General features: G+C 48.2%; 1 protein-coding gene across 1 annotated transcript in view; it reads left to right on the top strand.

Annotated features, from left to right (window-relative positions):
- Positions 1–3,453: 3,453 nt before the first annotated feature.
- The window catches only part of ERBB4 (erb-b2 receptor tyrosine kinase 4), a 595,862-nt gene continuing 579,083 nt past the window's right edge, over positions 3,454–20,232 (top strand). Inside the window, exon 1 of the mRNA XM_031505345.2 lies at positions 3,454–3,547. Coding sequence (XP_031361205.1) covers positions 3,454–3,547 — 94 coding nt within the window. The remainder of the gene's footprint in view (positions 3,548–20,232) is intronic.

Genomic DNA, 20,232 nt, shown 5'->3' with positions numbered 1-20,232 from the left:
TAATTGCATCAGCAAATGATGCTACATTGGGAAGAGCTGAAAGCAGAGGTGAGAGCAGAAGAAAGAACAGCGAGAGAGGCAGGGAGGGCTGAGGGGTGTAAGAGGGATTTGGTTTCATTCAGGCTCTGGGGGCTTTTCTACAGTTTCCCCTAGTTAAAGAGCACCAATACTGTCTGTGGACAAGGAAGGGGCCCAAAGAGGTCAGACAGGAGGGTTTGGTTTGAAGCAGGAACCATGGAGACCCTTCCTGTCCCGCTCAAGAGAGGAACAGAGACTTAGACTTCCCTGCGGTGTGAGGCAGGCAGAGTCCCTGCACAGCAAAATTGATCAGCGTGGAGGGGCAGCTGACTTCAGAAGATCCCAGACTGTGTAGCAGGGTGTGTTTAAAAGAAAACACTAAACAGACAATACCTTGTTCTGCCTGCTTTGCAGCCTAACTGAAGGAAGGGGGAAAACAAAGCCCAGATTAATGTAGAAATTGCATTTAATGATCATCTTGAGAAGCCATAGGACAAAATCAAGGGAGTGAACTGCCACAAGCTGTTAAGGAGGAAACTCTCTGCCCACCGGATGCCAGTGTTGCCCGACATTAAATCACATGGAGAAAACTCCTCTGGCAAGAGAATATTTGGTGCTTAAAGACACCCATCCCTCCAGCTACCCAAACACCACCACGTTCAAAAGCGCACTTGCAACTTACTTGGTGGCACAGTTAAATCTATTTGCAACTCATCATTCTGGAGGTAGGCAAAGGTGACAAAGCCAAGGACGAAGCACTGTGTAAAATTTTACTTTTACTGAGCAGACCCTAAAGAAGCCCAAGCAGAGTTTTATTGTGCGGCTCCTCGGGCTGACAGTCTCCATTAACCATCGGTTAATACTGCAGCGTCAGAGCAAACCCAGAGTCACAGCCCTGTGCGGTTAGAAAGTGTCCTTCATCCCAGCAAGAGACCTCAGGGTGAGAATATTTTGCATGAAGAGCCACTGGTGTAAGAGCTGAGCCTCTCAGCTCTGCATTGCAGTCAGCGTGTCGTGTGCCATCCCTCCAACGCCACAAATAAATCTACAATTTCTCAGCTGGGTGCCTTTGGAAGCCACATACTAATACGCTTATATGGGAAGAGAGACCAGACAAGGTTCCAATAAAGAGCTCATGTAATAAATAAACATGAGGTCAGTATGGGAACAGCAATAATTGCTTTGTATGACAAGATTTGCATAGCAAACATTTGTGATTAATGTACAGCCGGTGTCAGGTAAGGAGCCTTCACTATCGTTGTTCCATCTGCACCTTCCAATCTAGAAGGTACAGCAACTCCAGCCAGAGCAATTAGTCACTGTTTACTGAGAGGCAGATCGAGCAAAATTTTTCTAGTTCAATATTTGAGCGAGTTTCGCCTCACAGCCTCTCGCTGGATCCATTTCTGCGCCAGGCAGGGATCACGCTTCTTTCCTGGGGGTGGCAAGGAGGGATGATCAGCACTGCTGCTAATCTGCTCAGCAAGGGCACGGGCTGGCTCCCAGCCTCTCCTGCTGGCCTCTCCCATGTGGTGTTCTCAGGGAACACCTAAGAAAGGCTGAAGACCCTGCATGTCAGGGCTCTGCTTCCTGGCTGCCTTTTCTTTCACCTGCCTCTGCCTGCCAGTTTCATGGCCCCTTGGCCACCGCTGATGCAGGCAGGGGGATGCAGCACCAAGGGCAACAACACCTCCTTCTTTGCAGCCTCCTTTCTGCAAGGCCTGCCTAGTAAGTTCCAGCTAAACTTCCAGATCTTTGGCCAAAGAGCAATAATCCCACTTGAAATACTGTCTTGATTTGGGGATATTTTTCTTTTTTTCTTAAAGGCATGCAAGCCTCTGGCTTCCCTGGAAAGGAGGCAGTTTGGCTGGAGGGACTGGGGTTATTCCTCTGAGGGTAATTCCTATGGGAAAACCATTCCACTGGAGCTGGTTGGACGCAAAGCACTTGCTGCTGCAGTCTTCCACCTTAACTGCTTGGGGGTGCCAGGTAGAGCTGTTAGCATCACTGGGAAGTCACTCCGGGAAGTACTGCACAGAAGAGCTGGACAGGCATAAGGAGAGTTCCTTCGTGTTTCCAGAAGGGCTTGATCGGGGTAAGCAGGCTTCAAAACCTAGGGCATGCATTTTGGGGACATGAAGTGAAGAACTGAAGGTGTTTTTCTCTTGTGAGCTCGCAGAATTCAGTTACGACTGAGGATGCCAATCAACTCCTCAAGAGTGATAAATGGCAGCTGCTGTCTCCCACCTGTGATGAGATGTTGAGATTTTCAGTGTCTGTCTTTCCAAGACAAGTCTTGATGAGACGCTGTTCCCCAGGATCTGTTAGGGGGGATGTCTGTGTTGGCATTTCACCCTTGTGCTGGGGTGGGTGGTGGTGAGGGGAGGTACTGGGCTGATGCTTGCAGGACCCTGGCACTGCAGCTGTCGCCAGAGCATCTAGGAGGTGCCACCAGGCTGGCAGGGGACATCAGGATGGGGAGTGCATTGGTGGGAGATGCCATTACACCTCTGTGCCCCTCAGAGCTGCAGGCAGGCTGGAAAACGCAGCTCTCATCAGCTACTTCAGTGCCAAGTCCACCCAGCAGCACAGTGAAGAGTGATCTCCGAGGTGCTGCCGACCCGCCCTGCTGCCCTGAAAACCTCTCTCCGTCCCTTGCAGCCCTTCCACCCTAAAGCTCCCCAGCTGCCTGGGCTGGGCGCTGGGAAGCCCTGCACTCGCCTTGGTGCTGAGAGCGCCGCTGGGGCGCTCATGGCCGCATGAGCGGCTGCGAGCACTCAGGGGAGCGGGTGTTCGGGGCAGAACCCAGGGAGGAGAGTGACACGCCCTGTCCTTGTCCGGATCAGGTGCACGGGGGCTCCCACGGCGGAGAGCTTCACGCTGCCCAGGATGCTCTTCACGTTTCGGCCGCGGCCGCCGGCGGGACGGGCTCGGCTGGGGCCGCTGCCGTTTCGGGGCTGTGTCGGGAGGTGTCCCGGGCCCGCCCGGGGCAGGGTCGCTCCCGGTGCCGCCTCCTCGGGGCCGCCCCTCAGGCCGGGCGCGCGGGCACGGGCGCGCGGCTCCGCAGGTGCGGAGCGTCCGCGTGGGGAGGGGGGGGCGCGGGGCGGTCCCGCGCGGCGCCGGCCCCGCCCGCCCCTCGCTCCGGCCCGCCGCCCCTCCTCCCTCACCCCCTCGCTCCTTCCTCCTCCTCCTCCTCCTCCTCGTCCTCGCCGCGCTCCCGCCGCTCCGCTCCGCGCGTGCTGGCGGCGCAGCGCCCCGCGGCCCGGCAGCGGCGCGGCCGCCCCGTCGGCGCCGCGGCGCGCCCGCGGAGGGGCGGCGCTGGGGGCGGCGGCTCGGCGGCGGCAACTTTTGGGAGCCGGCGGCGGCAGCGCGGAGGCTGCGCGGGGGATGGCGGCGGCCGGGCAGCGGCGGCGCTGAGGCAGCGGCGGCGGCGCGATGCCGGCGGCGGCCGGGGGGCTGCTGTGGTGGAGCTGCTGCGTGCTGGCGGCGGCGGCCGGGGCCCCGCGGGCCGCCGCGGCGGCGCAGGCAGGTGGGTGAGCGGCCGCGTCCGTCGGCAGCGGCCGGAGCGGCGCCTTCCCGACAACTTCTCCGCGTCCCGGTGCCCGGCGCGGGGTGCGGGAGTTCGTGCGGGTCCCGCGGAGCGGCGGCGGCCAGAGGGCGACAGTCCCCCGCGGGAAGCGGAGCGGGGCCGGCGGTCGCGGATCCGCCGCGCAGCAGCGCTCCGCGTCCCGCTCGCTGTCCCCGCCCGGCCCCGGGGCCGCCCTCGCCGCCGGGCGCCGTTCGTGTCCCCGCAGGTGCCGCCGCCGTCCCGACGGGGCCGCGCTCCCGGACTTGGCATCGCGGAGCGCCGGGCGGCCGGGGCGCCGCTCGTGCCCCGCACACCCGCGCGTCCGGCCCCGCGGCGCAAACACCGCGCCGAGCTGTCTGCGCTCGGGGGAGGGCGAGCGGGCGGCTTGGAGATTAACGCTGGAATCGGCGCTTCTTCCTCCGGCAGGGTCTGCCCGGAATTTTTAACTTTCTGGAGGGAAACTTGCAGCGCTGGCTTGAATTTTGTTTTCCTCTTGGCATCCGAGCAGCGCTTTCTGCCGCCGTAGTACGAGATGTGCCGGCTCAGTCGCCCGGGGAGGGCACGGGGAATCGCCCCCCGCTGCATCGCCCCTTTGCTGTGAATAAAACATTAAAAGGAAATTTCTTCAGTCTTTGTAACTTCGCTTTTTTTTCTTTTTCTTTCTTTTTTTTTCTTTTTTTTTTTTTTTTCCCTCCCTTCCCTCCCCGGTGATGCAAAATTTATGCTGTTTGGGCGGCATTGGTGCAACAGCTCCTCGTTGTCACAATTTAGTTTATATTTTGGGGCTTTATGTAACAGAGAGAAGGAAGGATGCGTTTTGTGAGAAGCGAAAGGAGCGTGTCCTGGCTTCGCCTGTCTGACTGGGCTTTGAAGGCGGTTTTTGATCTTGGGACACAGTTTACTTTTTCGCTGTGTGATTGTTTCCTAACCCTCGAAATCGGGAGGGGTGAAATGCTGAGCTGCTGATTTCTTTTGTATATTCTCTTCCTGCGGTTTGAATCGGTAAATCCCCGCTGAAGAAGAATGGCACTCCTCGTTTCACAGGCGCTGCTTCTCTGTATCTTTTTGCCTGCCTCCCTGTTTACAGGCAGCCGCTTTGCCTCACTTGATACTTTTCTGTCTCACACTTTCCCCGTAGCCTGTGCCCCGGTTTTGGGCAGCAGCCGTCCCCACTGGGATGCTCCCGTGCTCTCCAGCAATCCTTCCCACCGCTCGGACCGGGCTGTTGGCGTGGACGATCACAAAGACCCTTCATTGCTGGATTTATACCCCAGTGAAAATAAAAAGCATCGGTCCAGGGTTGCTCGCCTGCCTTCCTGTCTTCTCTGGGGAAGCCTCCTGGATCGGTGCTGCTGAAAAGCCTCTGTGCCCTGCACTGTGCAAAACAGAAAATCGGTTTATTAAAATAGAGGGGTTGGAGTGACATTTCCTATTTGGAGAGGTTCAGGCACTGCTGTGGGCACTGGCAGCTAGTAATGATTGAGCCTCGCTACTTGGTGCTTGCTGGAATAGCAGGGCAGGCTGGACAGGGAGCCATGATTTGCAAGTGTTTAGGATCCCCCGGAATTTGGGCTCTCTTGGCTTTTGGGGGGCAATAAGACGGTGCTCTGGCCGCTGCCTTCATTTTCAGTGCATCGAGAGAGATGGTGATGCCGTTGCTCGTGCAAGCAAGCTCTTGGCCAAACTTTTGATTTCATTATCCTGTGTGTAAATATGTAAACAGGTTGGGGTTTTCTGATTTCTTCTGTCTCCGTGCTTGGGCATATAATGTTTGCAGTGCACAGCTCAGGCGGGGTCACGTGAGCCAAACAGCTTGGGCTGTTACCTGGAAGCTGGCGAGTCTTTGTTCTGCTTGAAAATAGCTGATAAATTAACTCCATTTTCTGATATGTGGGGTTGGTGAGTTGTTAAATAATTACAGCCAAATTAACTTAGTCCTGTTTGAAGTATTCACTATTCAGCTGTTCTGAGAATAATTGTACTTCAAATATCTTTTCAGTTTTTTTTCTTTTTTTAAATTTCCATTTAAAAAAAAAAAAAAATTTTTTTTTTATTTCCCAGTGAGAAGCATGCTCAGGCTGATGTATGGGCAGTCTTTAATTTCATGCCTTTACTCCTCTCTGGGCCGTGTCGGATGGGACATGCTACACGCCTTCAGAGAGATGCAGCTCCTTTCCTTTGCTACAGCCCTCCTTGGCACCTCTCCCATTTATTCTGCCACGATGTCTATTTGATGGTTAAAATTAGGCTGAGCTTGGAGTGCCTTTCCAAAGGCACGATAAATATTGCCTGGGAGTTTCAGCCCGTCACTGCCATCAGAGAACCTGGCCCTTGCACGAGGGTTCTCTGTCGCTCTGTCTGGGCCTTCTCACCAAAGGGGAGCGGGCGCTGCTGTGGGCTCAGCACGTCCTGGCTGTGCCTCCCGTGCCACACAGCCCTTCAGGTGTCTGCAGGGACATCTCTGCATGGTGGGCAGGGCAGCCTGCTGCTGTCCCTGCCTGTCCCCTGAGAGCACTGTGAGCCAGCGCTGCTGCAGGGCAGAGGAGCCTGGTTCTGGTGCCGCTCTTGGGGCATCCCCGGGGATCCTGGGGCAGCTCCAGCACGGGGCTGCACCACACAGGCTCCGTGCCTGCACCTGCCCTGCTGAGAGCGGCACTGCTGCGTGCCCCAGTGACTGAGTTGTGACTTCGCTTTTAAAAAAAGAGATGGTAATTGATGTTTATGTGTATGGAATTTGGCACTAGGAGCTGTGCTTGTAATTAACATGAAAACAGTAATAATAAGGACCTGAAATACATGCCTTATGAGTAAAGCAAATGAGACTTGGCAGTAGCAGCTCATGAAGGGGAAAGCCTTTCTCCTGAGCCTGCACGGCAGCGAAGTGGGATGGGAAGCAAAGAAAGGCATGTTTGGTCCATGGCAACAAAGGGCCCAGCACCCTGTGGGTGCTCCTGGCTGAGCCCCAAGTGCTGCATTGCACTCCTGACCGTAAGGTCAAGTTGTTCTGAAATGTGCCCTCAGTATTCTAGCAGGGCATTAGCCACACACCTTAATGGAATTAACTGTTTTATTCTAGTTTTCAGGAGGTTTTAGTTTGGTTGGGTTTTTTGTTGTTTTGTTTTTCAATTAAATTTAAGCAAACCGCAGCACGTTGACTCGCCCTGTATCTGGAAGCGCAGCCTGTGATCCAGAGCGTGCACATCTTCCAAAGGCTTTTTTGGAGAAACACCTTTCCGTGGGTCACTGGCCAGAGCCGGGGAGCTGCTGGGCTGGGAGCTGAGCCTTTCCTGGGCGGTGATGGTGGGGCTTGCAGAGTGGCCAGCCCGCAGCCTGGCTCTGTGAGCATCTCTAGGTGGCAGCAGCCCCCAGGAGCTCCCGGCATGAGGACGAACCGCCCGGAGCCGGGGCTGTGATTTCCCAGGCTCTGGTCCTCCTGCTCAGCTCTCCTCCACACCCCTTTCCCAGGCTGAGGAGCAGCTTTTTTAGGTGGCTAGTGGGGAATGAGCCGTCCCCGGAGTCCTGTCCCTACCTCTTGTGTCCCTGCATGTGTGACAGGGGAGGTCTAAGAGCGCACTGGGAGAGTGACCCAAACACTGAAGTGCTTAATATGAGCAACCAGAGGAGCTCAGGTGACTTGTTCTGGACGACTTGTTAAGATAAACAGTAAGTCAATACCAGACCAGTGACTGGGTGCTGAAGGTGAATGAGTTCAAGCTGGGAATAAAGTGCTTGGTCCTAATAGTATAGGAACTGTTGTGTTAATCTAGGAAAGAAAATAGGAGATAGTCACTCAGCAGCACGGGCTCAGATCAGATGGTCCTTCTGCAGTATGTATTCTTGCTCAAAAAGATGATGTAGCCCATAGGTTTTATTTATTTTTTGTGTTTTTTTGCAAGACAACAACCCCCTTCTTATTTCCTTAGGACAGTAAGGGTGAGCCAGTATGTGGTGGGGCAATAGGATGGTTCCCTGGAAGCTTCTGAACTTTGTGTCCTGCCTGTGTAGGTTGGGGTTTAGTGCTGTGCAACCAGGCATTTATGCTCTTAAGTGACGGCAGCTCCGTGGAAAGAGCTAAGCCAGGTCTGCCTTGTGGGCTCTACACACTCTCAATGCACTGAGGCAATTTTGCTGGGAAAGGAGAGGGGGTTTGTTCCTGGGATTTGGTTTTTACTGTGGCAGGAGCGAAGGCAGGTGAGTGCAGCTGGGCTGTTTCCTGTGAATCACTTGTGTGCTGACAAGTCCTCAGGGTGTGCAACAGGCTCTGATTTTCACTGACTTGAAGGTTTTGCTTTTGCAAACAAGTGCAGGCTGCTGGTGGATTTTTTGTGTGCCCACGTAGCCAAAGCTGAATTATCCCATGGGGGTACACAATCTGCCAGAGAGATTCATCATTTCAGCAACTTTAGTTAATGTTTGTTTAGCGACTTCTTGTTTTGGAGGAGCAGTTTAAGCCGTGCTCGGTGGCAGCTCCCTTGTGATGAGCTGTGTGTCCACGTGATAAATGGTCTCATTTCTACTGTCCGCTACCTCTGCTGGGCATATGGGCACATGCCAAGCCTCCTGAAGTCTTTGAACAGCTGCTGCTATATATATCTCCTTATTTTCTTTTTTTCCCGGCCTGCCAGGGGAACTTGTCCTTCTTCCCACTTTGTATAAAGGGTGTGCAAAGTCCAGGGCAGATGAATATTTGCTCGTGCATCAGTGATTCGTGAGGGTCTGATGTTGGCTGATGTTTGGGCAGCAAAGTCAATAATTCAAACTGCAGGAGCACATACTGGTCATACCATAAGCTTGTGCTGAATACCAAGAATATAAATATATATGAGGAATAGAAATTCATGCTGCAAAGAGTATCAAAAAATATTTTTCTTTTATGGTGGTAACTGCTTTTTGTTTCTATGCCTGAAGCCTATAAACTCTAGCTTCTGACAAAGGAGGTAGGAAAATCAAGTAAATAAAAGGCAAAGTAAGCCTCAGACTTGCAGCAGATACAGTTCTTTTTGAACTATAAAAAAATGATCAGTCATTGTATAAGTGTTCTTGTAAAGTCCTTTTTAGTGACTTCTAAGATTATACTCATGTTCAGCTCCTTTCTCTCCCAATGTCTGTGCAGCTACATGTACAATAGCTGAATGGGCATTTATAGCTTGATCTTCCCTAATCTCCTAATAAGTCAGCAGTGCAATGTGGGCTCTTGTCACATGGTGACATGCTCCTGTGTCTCATCACCAGCTGCTGTTGAGCTTACAGAAATACAGAGCTTGCAGAAATCTTCCAAAATCCCACTGGGAACCACACCAAGCTCAGAGCAGTGCTGGCTGTGGTACCAGGGTCTGAGCTACCCCATGGCAGGCAGGTCTCCCTCCTAGGCTGTGTTCCCAGAGGAACTGAGGAGGAAGCTGGGCTGTGGGACGTGCTGCTGCTGGGCTTTAAATTCATGTGCAGAGGCTACTGTGGCACTGCAAGGCATTATGTGACCCTGCCTGCAGCTGCTTGACTAAACTGCCTAATAAATGTCTATTAAAGAGAGTTGTGATACCTGACCTCTCTCTTTCTCGCCCCTCCCGATTGTGATTCATGTAAGGAATGGATCCTGCCAGAGGAGGATTGGATAAAAAAAGCTTGCATGCTGTAAGAAACAAACTTCTGAACAAAATTGGGTTATGGAAAAGTTGTAAAAGCCCAAAACTGTGAAACAGTGGCCCAGCCTTCCCTGTTGCATTGCTGCAAGGGCAGGACACTCTTGTCCCAGGCTGGTGATGAGATGCTGTATAAAACTCTGAAACCTGTGCCTGTCTTACTGACTTGAGCTGTGGCTTGGCTCTTTCTGCTCTGCTGAGACTCTCCAAATGGTGCTTCCATCTCTTTGGCTCCTGTTTTTCCCAAGAAAGCCTCTCCTAGGGGCAGGCACCTCTCAATTGCTGCCTCTTGCTGAGGTCCCTGAGCAGATATTGCAGATGTGATTGCATGCTTTGCATTTCAGCATATGCTTAAATAACCTTGGTGTGCAGAGCTGAATGTGCAGGGAAGAGATTAGTGGAGGTGTTTGGCTCATTTGAAGCCCTGTGAGCTGCTGAGGACCTTCTCCTGTGGACATGGCTCCCGTGGCAGGAGCTGGTACGGGCAGGTTGGAGCTGCTTTGGTGCACGCACGGCAAGAAAAACCATTACACTTAACTTGATACATATCCCAGTGTTCAATTTCCATTAATTGAAATTACGTTGAAATATTGAACATTTTAAACATAAAAGTTTATGTACCGTGGTTAGTATGCTAATGGAATATTTTAGTAGTCTTTTAAGGTTAATGTCGCAGCCAGATGCAATGATAAGCATTTGTTCCTAAGAATTATTTTGCTTTAACCCCTTTTCCAGGATTGTCCGTATTCTGGTGAGTGCTCATCGGCTGCGCTGTGCGTGCCAGCCAGCTGTCATTTTAAGGTGGTCTTTTTGTCATCCAATCCACTATGCAAAGTTGAATTGTAGTTATTTTTGCTCATTATCTTTGGCAGTAAAAATGTATTTATCTAAATTTAAATTGCTGTTTGCTGAGGATATGTGGCAGTATTTAGAATTCAGTATTATTTTATTATATCTTTGAAAGGATAAAAGAGGCTCATTTATTTCAAGAGATATTTCTGCAAGCATGTAAAAATACCAGTGAAGTAGCTAACGTTTTCCAGTTGTTGTTCACTTCAAATTTAGCAACCATTGTCCCTGTTGATATATTTGATGCTCTAAAAATGTACTTGCCATTAAGTAGGAAGCTGAAGTGATTGGTAGGCAGATAATATTCTTCAGTAGCTATTAATAATGCTCAGAGGACATATGCATTGGAGTGTATGGAAAAAGCCATGGAACTGTGTAGGACGGAGGCAAAAATAATGCGTGTAGCTGTTTGATTTGAAAGCCATCCTTCTGTACGGCAGCGGCTGCTGCCTGAATGAGCAAGTTGTGAACAGCAGAAACCGATATGCAAACAGAATGGTGTGCAGCTAATTTGGTTTAGAAAATTGAGGTTCGATCCCTGCTCTTTCACTTCTTCCACGAGCTGACTCAGGCCCGGTGCAGCGTGTGGGGACCCCATTCTGTCGGGAGCTTTGGTGGTGGGAGCTGGGAGTTGTTCCTCGCAGAGCCAGCTTTGCTCATGGGAACAAGGGAATTAATAGCCCATTAAGAGAAAATGGAAATTTTCAAAACAAATACAGAGTCATTGCCACTCTTCTCTCTTCCTTTGTCTGTTCCTTTAGCCACAGGAGGACTTCTGTGCCAGCGCTGCGAGTTTCTCCCTGGATTTCTCAGCATAGAGTATTTCTTTGTCTCCTGGAGTTTTGAACTGCTCTTAAAATCATGCATGCTTGGATCCTCTCGTGCAACATGTTTTAAACTGCTGCCAGCTCACGCAGCTGCGCAGCCCTGGTGTCACCTGGGGCTGCGCTGTGTATTGGGAAGATCATATTAGAAAAATGTGGAATTATTAGAGCCTATAAATAGTGGTGATAACTTGTACAGCATTTATGTTGCCCTCATGCTGCATAACACACTGAAATCCTGGGCTAGGTTTGCTTCTTGTGTTGCTTCACGTGCTGCTGTGAAACTTCATTATATCACGATATAACAAGCAGCTGCTGTGTGAGTAATGTGGTGCCTGCAGCACAGGTGGGGGGTTCTTTCTGGAGCAGCCAACAACTGTAGTGATGCTTCACATTTTCCCTGCCTTGGTCCAGCTTCTTAAAAAGGAAACAAAATCAGGTCTCTGCTGAATGTTTCTCCTGTCCGAGAGTTTTGGTGTTCAGCTTGAACTGTTAATAAAATTGCTAATAAAAGATTATTTGAGAAGCTTTCACTTTCTTGTGGTAGTCAGAGACTGGGGACAGGAAGAGATTCCTAATCTTCCAAAAACAGAAGGAAAAATAGCAAACAGATACACACAGTGTTATTTGCTGCAAATTTCTTCGTGTTAATTTAAATCAAATATCTTGGATTGTGAGACTTTCAGTCTTCATGAAAAGAAGAAGAAAAAATCTTTAGCTCCTCTGTATGCAGAGAAAAGTCAAAACTCATGCAGCTTAAGAAATGGGAGAAAAATTCCAGTGATTGTTTTTAAGCCATCTTTTTAAAACCCTTTGTAGTATTTTATACAGAGGCTGATTGAATTGTGGTTTTGCAGTGTCTTGCAAATATTGCTGGTGAAATTGGCGATGGAAACATGGGTTCATTAAGACTTAATAGCTTTGGTCCAATTGCTGCCACGACATGTGGTTAAGGCATTAAAATATGTGGGCTATGCCTCATGCTACAGTACAGTAATTACTGGGTAGGTGTCCTTTGATACTGGAAAACAGTCTTGCCAGATGTTGCTGTTGATTTGAATAACTCCACTCTTGCTGAAAGCCCATGGAAATGAGAAAAAACATGGCAAATAGTGACTTTTGCAAAAAAAAGACTGTAGAGCGTGTGTGATTTCTGTAGGTCCTCTCTGTCCCAGATGGATCTTGTCCTTGTGGGTGTAAACCTTCTGCTCCAACACTCTGTACCTTGGACTTTTCCTGTGTTAGAAGTGTCCAAATTGTTCCAGGCTTTGTGAGAATTGCTGTGACACTTGTTTCCTTTTGGGGTTTTTTGGCCCTAGTCTGATTTTTTCATTGATGTGACGAAATGACATCAACTCCATTCCTGACATAGGCTTTTGGGTGTCCATCCTTTTTGACTTACTGGTGACTGGGTCCTTGTATTGGGTAGCCCCTGTCAGGTTTAGATTTGTTTGTGTTGCTTTTTGGGGCCAGTGTCAGGTTTTCATTGTTTGTCCTGAGCTTTAATTCTGGTGTTTCCTTTGGGCACGGATGGTGTTTCAGTACTTTATGAGGCAGTGCTGCTGCAGGCTGGTGAAGGATGAGCACTGGAGCAATGCCAGCAAGGAGGAGGGATGCACTGCTACCTGCCTCGTTACTCCTCAATTTGGGTAGTGCTGATGTGAGCCAAAGTGCCAGGCTTTCTTGGGGTCCCAGCTGACTCTTGCAGAACATCACCGAAGCTCATCTTGTGTGTTCCTTAAACCAGCAGTTGAATAAATTCTCTGAGAACTAGTATGAACTGCAGCATGCCTGTTTTTCTAGGAATATCTGGAACAAACCCCCTGTTTATTTGGTGGCACAGTCTGAGGCTTATTCTGGTGGGTAAAATAAAGCTTTACTTGGGAGACATCAGTATGAGGTGCTACAGCAATATCATTTTTTGATGACATTTTACTGGCTTAGTAATATTAAGGAGGGTGTATCTGGATGCCACAACACAGGACTTTAGGATCTTGTGGAGATGTAATAAAGAAAACTGTCAGTGTAAATGATATGTAAATATAAATATAGAAAACTATCCAAAGTATCAGGGAAGGGCAGAGAGGAGCAAAGGCCACCTCAGAGCCTCTGTGGTTTGGGTATAGCTGTGGGGGATGAACTGCATAATGAAAATGCCTGAGGGACTTGGAGTTGCTTTTCCCTGGATCTCTGCAAGTGCCTGTGGCTCAGGGACTGTGATATCAGGTCATCCTGCTGGTGTTCTTCTTGAGTGAGGTGGCAGTGACTACTTCAGACTGGTAGTCTTTGTTTTTAACACTCTAGTTAGTTTCTTTCCCACTAAGTTTAGGTTTCCAGCAATATAATTACTTATGGATTTGTAAGTCAGAAATGGCTTGGTAATTTCTATGTTCCTCTGCCCCCAGTAGCAACAAGTATCTTAAATTTAATGCATCATCCGCACAGAAAATTGATATTTGGCCAAAACTCACAGGCTCTGACAGCTAATCTTACAGAGCTTTTGCTTGACATGTAAAATAGAGACTTGGGGTTGACATGCACAGGAAAATTGATGGTATTAAGGATTATTCCATAAAAGAAAAATACTCCTTACTATTGACTGAAAATAGTTGAGGATGATTAAATTTAGATAAAAACCTTTCCCTAGAGGTCAGCAACGCAAAGGCCTGGGACATCAACCACTTGGATCATGTGCAGAAAGCCCTGCAAAACCTCATAATTCAAAGCTGGATTTTCCTTTATCTTCAGGATTTGTCTAAAGAAACTGTACTCATGAGCTGCTGACCAGCTTGCTAAGAATAGGTTTCTTTTAATGTGTTTGTACTTTGATTTTCCTCCCTAGAATACATCCTGAATCGCAAGAAAGTCCCAGATGTCTTTCACTGAATTACAATAGGTAACTTCCTGGTGCTTCTGATGGAGATACCTCGCATGTTTGTATAGATATTTGGCTCTGAGTTGCAATTTAAAGGACTAAAGTTTCAGCAGAGAAACTTGTGGCTCAGTTTGATGGCCATTACGCATTACACGCAGGTTACATGGTGCTCTTTTTTGGGTAAATAACCATTTCAGCATCTTTCAATGTTTGGTTTAGAGGTCAGTAGGTCTGGATGACTGGGCTTCAAAACCACTCAATATATATTTATTAAATTGAGCATTTGTGTTCTGCAGGAAATGCAAGACCCAATTTAAAAATTAGGCCCACGCAATTATGCAGTCAGGTAATGCACATGTAATTGCTTGCACAAATGGTCAGTTGGATGTGTAGCTGTCCATTTGCATGCAAAATTAACCTGCTTTGCAGATTGGGCTTGGAATATTCATGGTAGAAAACGTGGCTTTCTGGAGATGGCTGTGTTGTCACACCTTACCCTTCCATTGGTGTCTTCCTTTTATGGGACTGGTGTGATTTAGTCTTCACCTGTGTTAGAAACAGGCTCCTGAGTAAGTCCAGTGCCCTTGGGCTCCACTTTTTTGTGCTTCAGATCTGTGCCAACTGTTGAAAAGATTGTGAGGGGAATGTGTGTATTACACCCATGCATGTCTTAAACTTAAGAACTGCTAACACACGTATGAGCAAATTGCTCTGGAATTTACTGTTTTGATGACATTTAATGTGATGCTTTCACAGTGGCAAAAGATGATAGTTTGATTTGTATATTTTTATGTGTGTATTTTCACATACACTTCAGAGTTACTTTTTATTTTCCTTTTTTATCTGGTGTGCTGTCAAAGCACTTCAATGAAAGAGTTCAAAGCAACAGCTGAAGAATCTGTAGAAATACAGTCATCACTTTGCAGTTAGTGCAAAGACTTGTTCCTCTGGTACAGCCCTTGGGTGCTCACATGGGCAAGGCTTTTTGTGTCTCTGTTGCCACTCCATGTGTTTGAACAGTAATTCTCCTTTTCCTTAAAATCCAGCATAATTGTGTAGCTGGCTCAAGGTGTGTGGGCTTTATCCTTCAGACAGAGGTGGTGGTGATTTTTTATCAAAATTTGGTGCTTTTTCTGAAGAGGGTGTACTTGTTTGTACCTTTAGAAAAAGGTGTGTGCTTGTTCTTCTCTCCAGACTAGGATGCAGGTAATATTGTTGTTCAAGTTGTTCTCATAGAGCAGAGAGCCTTGCTGCCACCCATGGCATCATCTAACTGTGCACATTTTAGGGCTTGGTCTGGCACCTTCTCATGCCTGAAAAATTAAATTTGGCAGAAACCTTCAGTTGTTGTTGTCTGGGACCTCAGAGTTTTGAAGCTCTGAACAGCTGAAACCACAGGCTAGACAAAGCCTTCAGGCCTGACCTGGGGCAGTGGAGAGGGGAGCGCAAGAGGGCATTATAAATTAAATCTCTCTTATTTAAGATGCTTTGAATGCAGTTTTTCCTCACAGCTTCAATGGCAGTGGTGTCGTGGGGCACTGCCTGTGTGGGTTCTGCTGAGCAAAGTGCCCACTGCTGCTGTGTCGGTGGGTAGAGGAGCAAAAGCGGTTTCTCAGCTGGCCCTGTGAGCCAAATCCTGCAGCTTTTCCCTGAGAATCAGCAGGCTGGAGTGGTTATCTGCACATCAGATCGGCTGCTGATGGTCCAGGTGTGGATGCAGTGTGCTGCTCCTGGTGGCTCTGCTCCTGCTGTGCTGCTGCTCCCTCCCAAGGAGGGATTTTCCACAAGCAGTGCCCCAGTGCACGTGTGGGGAGGATGCTGGTGCTGAAGGGCGAGGTGGCACCTTGCTTTCATGCTGGGCTGTCTCCCCAAAGCGATGGCACGCTGAGCCCAAGAAGGATTAAGCAGGAGCATATTGAGGTCACTTTTTATTCCTGAGCTAGAGGTTTATGTCCTCTGTGCATATTAATTTCACAGCTTGAGATACGGTAGAAAGGAGAGCAAATAAGAGTACAAGTGTGTTGGGTAGCCTCAGCAATTGAGCTGCAAGAGAGAGCAAAAGCTAACAAGCTGCTTTTCCTTTCCATGCTGCATTAGCATGAATGCTGTAAAAACGGTGGAAAGATCCAAGGCAAAACTCCAAAATTACTAGCATTATATTTTGATTTTGTTTGTGTCTGCGTGGCATTTAATTAATTTTGGCTAATGTTTGTGGGAGGTTATGGGGAGAAAGAACAGAGAGTTGCATGTTGCTGTATGCAAAACTAAAATCTTTTATGTCTTACATGCTCATAAAACAGAGGTTGCAAAACTCTTCCTTACACCTTCCCAGTAGCTTTGATGAGGGTTACACACCCACAGAGGGTGAGGGAGATGGTGTCAGAAAAGCACAGTTTGTAGTTGACCTGCAGCCAAAAACACAGGTGGAGGATTGCCCTGATGGGGTGCTTGAAAGAGGCAGCCGGGAGTGGGAGTGGTGTCAGAGCACAGGAGGCTCTTTGAGCTCTGTCCTGGCAGCTTTGATAAATTGAAAATCCTTTGACTTTTTGTGGGATGCACAGGCAGTCTTTTCAAATTCCAGTGTGAGTGATTGCATTTTCTTTATTCTTCTGTGTAGGACCCATCAGCCTTTGGGGAAGGTGGGAGGTGGATAGGGGGTTTATGGGCAGGACCTGCTGGCTCTGTGATGTTAAATGTGGGGTAGTCCTTGCTGGGCTTCCCAGTGCATTTAGATATTGCTGGGAAAGTTTTTGTGGCCATTGGTTACCACCTGCTCTCTTTTCTGCTGTGGGAAACATGGTTCTGAAGACCTGTATGCTCTCCAAAGCCATGGATTTCTAATCCATGGTGTCAGTTCAGCTTCATGAGATGATCAGCCTTCTGAGTAAAAGTATAAATCCATAAAGCATTCCAGGATAAGAAGGGATAACAAAATGTGCTGTGGAAATTATAATACTAATTATATTGCATTAGTGCAGAGGAGCTAATAGCTCTCCTTGCTCCATAGCAACTGCTGTGCTTTGTCACAGGTACTGCTGTGGGAAAAGGCAGATGAAGGGGTTAAATTGTGTTATCCAGGAGCAGCCAGACCTGCTCCCTTCCCAGTCTTGTTCTGGAGCTGTGTGACCTGAAGCACTGTGGGGTCAGTGGTTGGGCAGGCTTGACCCCACGGCTGGAGAGGGGCTGAAAGCCAGTCCCACTGTGGGCATCCAAAGCCTTTTTACACTCCTGTTGGGGTCCCTCTGCCTCCTCCTGAGTCACCACTACAACTTCCACAGCCTCCGGTACAGCCTGGTTTATCTCTTAATCTCCACATGTAATAAGATATTGCAGGTGAATTAAAAGATGCTTTTATTAGGGCAGTTTTGGCTTACTGTGAGCAACCTAAAAATAGACTGTGGATATTCTTGATCTTTAGAGACATTAGCCTATCTTTAAAAAACAAGTAAGGAATGAGGTATTTTATACACAGCTCTCAGAGCTGTATGAAAAAAAGCAGACTACAAAGCACAGCGCAGGAAAATTGATTCATCATCAATTTATTGCATGGAGCTCTAGGCAAGCTCATCTCAAGACAGAACAGAGATCTATAAAATCTTTTCATCTGAAACTATGAATTAAATTGGGAGGAACTGCTGATGATGAGAGGACAGAACCAACTCTTAAACCAGACATTCTTTTGGGAATGGGTCTTCTGCTGCAGCAAGATTTTCACCAGCCAGGGATGTGGGGCTTAATTCTTATTACCCTGTTTCTCTCCTTACAGTGAATCTAGCTAATGTGGGAGCAAACCTGTAATACTCCCCCTGTTCTCCTCACCTTTGATTTCAATATCAGTGAATTTCTTCATCAGTGTGTCTTCTTAATCTTGCAGTTTCTTTTCCTGACATGTTCTTCTCTTCTTCTGTTGTGTGTGTGGATTCTTTAAACCTCCTACTGATAAGGAAACTTGACTTTTTCAGCTGGAAGCTTCTGAAAACAAGCAGATGCATCTCCATTGTAAGATCACAAGATCACTATATCAATAAATTAAACTTCTTCATATATTCTCTTCAAAGAAGTGAGTGAGAAATGTTCAAGAAGTCCTGCCTGCTTTTTTTTTTTTTTTTTTTAGCATAGGGGAAAGCTGTATTATGTCAGCGACCTGTAATAAATAGCACTGCAATGAGAAGCGACAGCCTCATTCACTTTGCATCCATGCAGAAACAGCTAAGCTCTCTTCCCATGCCACGGGAAAGAAGAAAAACAAAAAGTGAGAAAGAAGGGACTTAAAGAAAATAATTGACCTTGACTTGCAGTTGCTCTGGTACTAGCAGGAAGCAGTCTACCGGTGAGACACCGAAGTTTTGTGGTCGCATTGCCTGTGTTACTGCAGACTGTGCAGCCCAGAGTGCAGCCTGTGTCTTCCTCCTGCTGCCTGGAAGTGTAGTTAGCCAAGCTCTTATCTGCCAGAAGACAGTGGTTTGGAAGGCTGAAGTATTTTGACAGAGGGTGGGGAGGGAAGGAGGAAGGACTTACACAAGAGTGAGGTGCGGTATAGTCAGGCCAACTCTCTGCAACTGGTTATTTTTTCGTCTCCTGGATTTGTCAGAATTTATGGTGATGTTATGCTAATTTGGAGGTTTTCTTGCAAATAATATATGCTAAATAGAAGGGGGATGTAAAAGGCCTTTAAGAGTACTGGTTGAAAGCAGACTTAAGGAAATGTACTTTTGTACATCTTTCTGTTTGTACCACTTGCTGTTAAATCTCTACATGGTTTTTGTTACTGCTTTCTCATTGGGGTGTTTGATTTTTGAAGTTTCTAAAACATCTACCAAAAAAACCCTACTTTTATTATGCCAGAAAGTTTCTGGAGATTTGGAACAGCAAGCTCCACTGGCTTTGGGGTGCTCTGGGTCTGGATCCAGCACTCCCCATCCCCTCTCCTGGTAGCTTTTCATGGGAGCTGCTCATCCCACTGTGGTAGCCTGGTTCTGCTGTGGGATCCAGCAGGTTGGGATGGCTAAAGCCCTCCTTTGCTTTGCCTGGGAGAGGGGAATGGCAGCTGGCACACTGTTTGTGTCAGGCTGCTGCTGAGCACAGTGCTGGTGTTCCTTTCAGTGTGTCTGTGTGTCCAGCTGTGTTGGCTGCTGTGTCTATGGGGCTTCACAGGCCTGCACTGGAGACATGGGAGAAGAGCTCTTGCCTGCAGAAGTGTGGTTTCCCATGGCAAGGTGAGGAAGGTGGAAGGATGCAGCAGGAAGAGGGCAACAGGGGAAAGAGAGTACCCAAACCAGTTTTGTTTGGTTACAGTTAAGGTTTTTTTATGGTGTTGTTTGTTTGTTTTGTTTGGTGTTTTTTTAGGAGTCCTTTCAGGCAAGCCTCACTTGCCCAACATCATCATCTGCTGGGGTCATCCTGCAGTAAATACAGTTATTGGCCCTGCCCCTTGCTGAGCAGGGGAGGTGTTGGTGAAATTGCACTCAGTTATCTCCTCCAGCAGTGTGCCTGGTCAAGGCTCCTCATGGTAAGAAAATGCAGGTCTTGTAGCAGGAAAAACTCACTTCCCACTTTTGGGAAGGGGTCTGGTCCCTGTGGGCTTGTCAGAAGAAACACATGTGCATTCCATTGGGGGCTGCATGCTTTGGTGAAGTACATCTTGTTCATGTGGAGGTGCCATGCCCCAAAAACCACACAAAACCTCCAGCTGGGATTTTGTATGGGCTGACCAGCCACATCATTTCCCACCGGCAAGGAGCAGAGATGCTCTCTGGACAGGAGTTGGCACCATCCCAAACTTCAGTGGGGGCAGCAGCAACACAGGGTGTCTGGTGAAAAGTGGGGAAGCAGGGTAGAAGACATGCTGGTGGCACTGCACCAGAGAGGCTTTGGGACAGAAATGCAGGGAGGAAAAGAGCTTGTTTTGTATTTAAGCCTCAATGTGAAGAGTGGGACACTTAACCCTTTCCTTCTGTACTTTCCAAGATCCAGGGAATGGGAAGATGTGCAGTAAAAGCAGTTGTGATGCTTCTGTTTCTTTGTGGGACAAAGTTTTCTTGCAGCTGTTTCTTTATTATAAATTAATTTGATATTCAGTGTATAAGCAGTAAAAATAATTAAGCCATTCAGTATTCCTGCAGATACCCTGTGTACTTTGGGAAGTATTTTGTTATATTTCAGCATTAGTTAATGGATGCTTACAATAAATTGTCACTTGGATTGCCTCTCATTTCTTTCTGCTGAGTATTTTTCTTCTAAAACATTGAGTGCCACCCAGTTGTAGTTGATGGTTAATGGATCAATACACATGTGTACTGCTGGCATGATGCTGCCTGCCCCTCTCTGTGACCAGGTTTAGGTTGGGATGAGGAGGTGGTCATTGCTGTCTCACCAGAGGGCCTGGGAAGAAGTTGCCCATGTTGTGCTGAACTCCCTGGCTGTGAAGATGATTGTTTCTCTGTTCTTGGCTTCATGGCT

Source organism: Lonchura striata, chromosome 8, assembly GCF_046129695.1.
Source record: "Lonchura striata isolate bLonStr1 chromosome 8, bLonStr1.mat, whole genome shotgun sequence".
Lineage (NCBI taxonomy): Eukaryota > Metazoa > Chordata > Aves > Passeriformes > Estrildidae > Lonchura > Lonchura striata.
Note: the sequence above shows the minus strand (reverse complement) of the source record. Positions and strands in the feature narration are given on the sequence as shown.